Source organism: Bradysia coprophila, unplaced genomic scaffold (genome assembly GCF_014529535.1).
Source record: "Bradysia coprophila strain Holo2 unplaced genomic scaffold, BU_Bcop_v1 contig_358, whole genome shotgun sequence".
In the NCBI taxonomy this organism is placed as follows: Eukaryota; Metazoa; Arthropoda; class Insecta; order Diptera; family Sciaridae; genus Bradysia; species Bradysia coprophila.
This window is the reverse complement of record NW_023503616.1, coordinates 1,184,240-1,191,625: the sequence shown is the minus strand read 5'-3', so window position 1 is coordinate 1,191,625 and position 7,386 is coordinate 1,184,240. Positions and strand designations below refer to the sequence as shown.

At 34.1% G+C, this 7,386-nt stretch overlaps 1 protein-coding gene across 1 annotated transcript; it reads left to right on the top strand.

The window, feature by feature from the left end:
* Window positions 1-1,140: 1,140 nt before the first annotated feature.
* On the top strand, window positions 1,141-4,069 carry LOC119081731. The gene is made up of 2 exons (XM_037190895.1): window positions 1,141-1,284; window positions 1,345-4,069. Exons 1-2 carry the CDS (start codon window positions 1,243-1,245, stop codon window positions 4,033-4,035), a joined length of 2,733 nt encoding a protein of 910 aa, XP_037046790.1. The 5' UTR covers window positions 1,141-1,242; the 3' UTR covers window positions 4,036-4,069.
* The last annotated feature ends 3,317 nt before the right edge of the window (window positions 4,070-7,386 follow it).

Here is a 7,386-nt window from a genome sequence, read left to right as displayed (position 1 = left end):
TAATTAAGAGTATATTATCTTGATGATATACGAATAAGAAATTCAATTTGATTGTTAATTTAACCTTCAAAAACACACATTTTGCAACATGAATTTATACACAAATTAAAAGCTATTCCTATTGATTATTTTATCAAAGATTTTCGCCGAATTAAGAGTCTACAGACTGTTCAAAGAAAATTATGAAAATGCCACGAAGAATTCCATATCGAGATTGGTCTTCGTTTCCAGGTAATCATTTCTATTTAATAGATCAATTCTTGCCGGTTTTAGTAGTTAAAATTATTATGAAAATGAAGGTGAAATAACAGAACTCAACGTTGAAGAAAAGTATAAATGACGAAAAATTCCGAATACACATTTTCTGAAATTCTTGGTTATTTACCCAGATGGCTATGGATTGTATATATACGCAATGATTGGAAATACATTTTTTTCCACAGAATTTATACATCTATGGTGATCATTGTATCGATTCCAATTTACGTAGATATCATGTCAGATTGAATATGTAAATTTTGTATCAAAAGTTTGTCACATCGATTGTTCAATTTTTAAGTTAACCTTTCAGACAACAATAAGTTGAGCTCTGTCTTGTGTTCTTTTATACTGGGCATTTATAAGGAATTTCATATATAGGTACTGTATAACTAGACGTGTAGAAAAACTGAAGAAGTAAAAGTTGCGAAACATCATTTCCCTATGGCTCTCTTTATATAACATCATGTGTAGTAAGTCAAAGGAAGTAATAGATTCGGCATCAAACCATTGCGTACTAAATATATTAAACAAAAGAAGTAGCAGATTGGACCCTTATATTGCACTCTTGCTCTTGTGCTTATAAAAGATTGAAATGTAAAATTACTTTTAAACAAATTTCGGAAAATATATCCAGTAGTGAGGAAGGTAAGTTTTGTTAAAGAAAAACCAAATTCTACTTTCTGATGATTCAGACACCTAAATAAATTAAAACTTGACTGGTAGTTGTTACATTCCCATAAGTTTTATTTGTAAAGTGTGTCAAGTACAAAAATGATTGCTTCTCCTTCTTCGAGACAAAAAAAAAACTGTGACCAAGAACGTGTCTGCCAAAATTGTAAAGTTTTTAAAATATAAATCTATTTGAGCAGTTGGTTTCGTTTATGAAATGAATATGAACAAAAATGTGTGCATGTGGAACGAGGAAGGGAATAAAAAAAAATTTAAAAAAAAGTTAGTTCGTGCTTGACAACTGCCACGGAAATGAAGTGTGTCGGATTACTTTTTTTAGTGCTACTTGTACAAGTAATTTTTATTTTACTTGATTCGATCAATTTGAATAAAATTTTCCGCTTTCGTTTCCAGCTTTTCAAATGGAAAACTCCTGAACAGAAAAATACTGAATGGAAAAGTCCTGAAAGGAACGATGATATCAGTAATGAGGTTTTAAAAGCAGCTCAAAGTTTTGCCGAAACCGTCGAAAATAAGTCACCCGAAAAGTTAAACTACGACGACTTCCGGTCTAAGCTGAACACAACTGAAAGAATTTTGATTCCCGACAAACTACAACTGGCATTACCTCTAAGTGATGTTTCATCGGATGTGTTGACAGCATTCCGTAGCCTTCAGAAGACGTTAAGTGATTTATCCGACTGTCCATCGCAAACTGTGTCTTCTGTGTCGACCAACCTGCTAGAATTGCTTGATAAAAGGGCAAATAAAATCGGATCATTGAATGAAGACGGTTCATCTTTAAGCGATGTTATATCTGCAGCGTTTTTATCCATCAACGACGTTTTATCTAGTTTGGATATTGGAACTAGTATAAATGATGGCGTAAGCAAAATAGAAGAAAATTTGCTGAATGTGATTCAAGTTTTGGGCGAGGCTAAGGACACTACTTCGAATATCACGACGCGATTCAATGATGCCATATTTTCGGTGGCTGAGTCAATGCAAATATTAGTTAATAGTATTGCATTACTCGCAGAAGCAGCAACGACGAAAATTGGAGTTTTAACTGAAGCAAAAGAGGCGATTATATCACTTACACTGGTCCTACAAACTACAATTATTTTTGTTCAAAGTGTCGGTTCTTCCATTGCTTCTATTGCATTGTCGGCGTCGGATAGAATAACACCAGCATCATCAGTTTTGAATTCATTTTTGGGAATTGTTGACCAACAGTTGCCATTCATTACAAATGCATTAACTTCAATCACATCAGCTTCAATTGCATCGTCTATGTCTGCAATAGTAAGTACTATAAGTGTGACCTTGAGATCATTTTCGTATAGATTTAATCAATCACTAGAAAAGCTTCAAACAAGCGTGTTGTTACAAGTATCGGCTCAGCTCGAAACCATTTTGTTCAATTTAATTGGTGCTGAAGCCGGTTTTGCTAGCTACGTAACCACATCAGCTGCGACCATAGCATCAAGCATAGCTGTAATTTCGTCATCAGATATAGGCATTCAGTCTAAGACATCTCGACAATTGTACCCATTGTTTCAACGTTTGAATCAGTTGACTGGGTCTGACAATGAAATTGCAGCAAATTTTGCAACGTCTTTGCCAGGTATTTTGGAAATCTTCAAAATAGTCGTTGGTAATTTTACCTTTGGTCTCGGTGGGGATTTAGGAAAAGCGATAATAAAGTCGATTGAAGATGTTTTCGCTGCCCTTCAAAAATTGGCAAATTTGCTGATAAAAGACAATTTTAGTTCAATTGAAATGGATAGTGTCACCGAAGAATGTGCTAAGGCGGTCCAGGTTTTAGCCAGCTCAGTAATTGCTATAACAAAAGCAATGTCTAAGTCTATTAACTCCATAGTTGATAGTGCTCTTGAAAGTGTTATCGCTCTTCCAATTCTTCAGTCAATTGTTCTATATGTGGCTGAATGGATTACGATATTGGCTTCTTCCGTTTCATTAGCAAAAACTGGAGAAATTCATGAACTTGTATCGTCTCTAGCTGTAACGATAGTAGTTATTTTAAATCATGTTTCAAGTATTGTCGAAACGATTGCTGTTTCGTCAACTCAGCCTCCTGCTCAAATATTCAGTTTAATTTTGTCGCCAGTACTTGACTTTACAAAATCAACCGCTTCAATAAGTAACATTAGTAAAGTTGATGCAAAAGTATCTGCTAAGATCGAAGTCGCGCATGGTAGAGAAAGTGATACATTTGCTATTGAAGGTATAAACAGTACGGACGAGAAAAATTTATCAGAACTTTTAAATGGTTTGACGGGTTCTCTTAGGTCTATATCGTCCTCATTCTCCTCGTCGTTAAGCAGTCTCAACACCTCCTTAAAACAAGTTGCGTCTTCTGAATTCAGTCTACTACAGACAGTTGGTGTGACATTAACTTCGATCACAACAACCTTGAGTAACATATCTGGGTCAGCTAATCAGATTTTGAATGTAACGTTTAAATACCTGCACTCAATTTTCGGTCAATTATTAGACAGCGCATCTAAACTTACTAATTTTGGCGATCTAGTTTCATCGTTAGTCAAATCAATTAGTAATATTTCTATATCCTTGCATTCACTACTCTATGCCATCAACGATTACAAAGGGAGTGCGTGTTATGTAAACGATTCGATTAGGGAAATAACCAAAACTATCCAAATTCTAATTTCCACAATGGCAGCAATTATTCGATCTTCTGCAAATGCGAGCAATGATATTCTTGAGAAATTGGCAACTGAAGTTGCTATTTTACCGTATCTTGTATTCACAGTAGTTTTAGTCATTCAACAAGTTCTTGGAGCTGCAATTCCCTCGGTATCGGCAGTGACCGGATCAATTCCTGCCACACAACATGAATTGACTCTAGCAATGTTTACGATTTTAGAAAGTCTTACATCCATTACCACAGATGTGACTGTTTTCCTAAGTGATGGTAACTTAAAGGAGATCTCAAGTAAGATTGTGAATTCTGTGTCCAATTTGCACGATTCTACCACAGCGTCATTGAGCAAAATTAGTGGTGTTGTAGCTAATATTCAAGTCACTTTGGGTCTAGCTAATCAAGCACCGGCGTCCTAACATTTTAAATCATTATCATCATCATCAATGAACATAAAACCTATTGATCCATCCTATTCACCATTCTCTTATTATTTCCAAGATGGCAAGCACATCATCGAAATTAAGGGTCTCAGTAAATTAAATCGTTTTTCAGATGTAGTTCAAAAATCTTTTACTTCTTTAAATGTTTATACATTTTTTGCTATTGTGTGGCCATATCAACCAACACACCCTGACCCTGTCTATAACAATTGATACATAACCGTTTACATTAATTATGTTTTACTGAGATAGTACTCCGCATTGTTAAATCATTTAATTCGAAGGAATTGTAACGAAATGACTTTGAAGTAAACTGTTATAATAATCAAAATTACACATTTCGATGATGATGCAGGAGACGTACCCTCATCACTAGACATAAATTTGCTTCCGCTGTTTTTCAGCTGGTCCACTCATACAAACGAAAGTGCTTATACTTGTTTATACGCACACGCGTTGTAAAAGTAAAACTGTGTGAGGGGACCAGCTGAAGAAAATTCATGTCTAAATTACACTGACGTTTCCAGTAAGTTTCTTGTTTCTTTATCAATGAAATTCCTTATTTTAACATGATTGAGGAAATGCACTTTGAAGAACTATGCTACGATAATGTTTAAGATAATTACTATGAAAATTTGATTAAAATGTTTATTGATTGAATTTTGAATTGAATTTAAGACTAAATTTAAAAATACAATTTGTACGTTACAATCTTGTTTTGTAAATAAATTGAGTAAATTAATTAAAAACAGAATGAACGTATCCTTTTACTGTACCAGATGCTCGTCGACGAACGACAACAACACTAAAAGTCATTCGATATTACAACGTTTACAACGAAAAGAATACTGAATCTTGAATAACCTAAAACGTATATTATACTCTATCATTGCAAAGGAAAATGAAATTTAATCACTGACAAAATCTCTTCCAATATCACAAGACGTACGTTCTGCCTTCAATCAAAATTGATGAAGAAAATGGAGAAAAAGTCATCATAAAGCTCTTCTCTACACAGATTTACTTTTTAATAATGTCACTCGATATTTTATAGAGTTTCTTTGGCATACATTTTTGCCAAGGCATAATGGAAAATCGGTACATTCATTATTGACTTTTCGTCTTATGCTTATTTATACAACGGATGGTTCAAGTACAAATATTTTTTTTCAGACATGAAGGCAAAACATTTTCCCAATCTTGATGTGCTCATAAAACCTAATGAAGGGAATGTGTATGCTTCGTATAAAGATGAAATAAATTGCATAAAAATTTTAATATTGTACTCATCACGAACGTTGTAAATCTTTGGAGTAACATTGGAGTACATTGTACCCGGGTTCTGTTAAAAAAAAGAGTGATTTTTGCAGCATAAATTGGTTTTGAAAGACTTTCGTATAAATTCACTGTGTATATACACTGTGTACAGACACAGGGAGACAGGTATTGAAATTTAATGAAATTACATTCACTATAGAAATAGTGACAGTCTCGAAAAGGGGATTGAGAACATAGTACAGTGGGTAATTGTGTATCGTCAACAAATACAGTATATATCTTATAGCTTCTTGCCTTAATGAACACAACAGGAGTTAGAGACCAATGTTAGTAGCTTTAGAAATTTAACATATCATTAGAGCAACACAATGTAATCTTCACGTAGCAGTATTATCGACACTTTCTAATAAAATCAAAATGTTTACATGACATCCATTCAAAAGTTCTGTTAAATTGTTTTATATAAGACAATGGTTGAGTCGGGATGCTTTCCGAAAATAGATGAATCATTCCAGTAACTTGGGTACGCCGTGACTCGAACATAGTTCTGACCGTATCCTTTTAAACCCTCTAACGAATAATATCAAATTGGACTAACGAATTGCAAACCAAGCAATGGAACAGATTTTTTTACCGGTTATCATTTGGCCTCTTATTTTGGGGAACGTATTGGCAAAATAACAGCACTAAGAGCTTATTATATGAGGAATTCTGACTATTGCGTCGAACATGCCAAGGCTGAATACTTTGGGGAGGTCACGCAGATTGTTATTTTATTAGATACGCGGGGACACACCTTTTCCGTAAAAACAAATTCACCAAAATTGAATTTGTGTGGCGTGGTGAATTTTTTGTATGAAACGTGGTGTGTAACCCGCGTATCTGCATGACCTCCCCAAAGTATACAGCCTTGAAACATGCCCCATATTTAATTCGAAGTGACTATTCACATTCGAGTGTGAATGGTCAATTGTGAGACTATTCGCACTCGTCTACGAATAGTCAATTGTAAGACTATTCCCACGCGCGTGCGAATAGTCAATTGTGAGACTATTCGACCACGAGTGCGAATAGTGAATTGAGAGGCTATTCTTACATGAGTTAATTATGAGACTATGCGCATACAATTACAAATTGAATACAAAATCTTTTCACTTATTGATGTTACATAAATATTCACAAGTATCAGAAATAGCTCAATTTAGTCGTAATTATCGGATCATCATTTAAAGTGAGATGTTGCATGCATATCGGTTTACAACATATAACATAATGAACTTATGCTTTCTTTTACAAAATGGATTATGAGGAGTTTATGCTTCCTTTTACAATATGGAACATAAGGAAATGCTTCCGTTTACAAAATGGCTTCCTTTTACAACATGGAACCTAAGGAACACTAAGAATGTGGTGACCCATCAAACTCTCTTACATCGAAAAAAAATTAGTTGAAGCAGCCTTACCACTAAAACTAATTGATTAAAGAATTTAATGCTCCATTTTACAACATTGAGCTTAAGGAGGTCATGCTTCCATTTACAACAATGGAACATAAGGAACTTATTCTTCCTGTTACAACAAGGAACTTAATATTTAATTTCTGTTCTGGTGCTTGGTTAAAGCATAATGTAAAAGGTTTAAGGACTGTCCTTCCAGTGTTTAACTACAAAATGTGGCCTGTTCCAACTAAAAGTGGAAATTGATTTCTTTCTCTTCTTTTTCTCTGTTCCTTTAGTTCATAGAGCGTTTTCATGTTCTAAAATGTTGATTAGATGTGTTGCATGAAAAAAGTAATCTCTGATGGAGCTGCCTGGGATCCAAAAATAGTTTGAAAATAACTGTAATGTGGATAGCACGCAGTGGAAATTGCCATAAACATTAAATTCAAAATTAAGTTCTAGCAAATTTTATGCATATTTGATAAATGTATGTTAGTGCGGTAATATAACAACCAAATAACAGACTTTGTTTGTATAAAACGAAAAACCATTCTACGAACATTTACTTTTCTTAATGGAATCAACCACAAGTCAACAGAAAATGCATTTT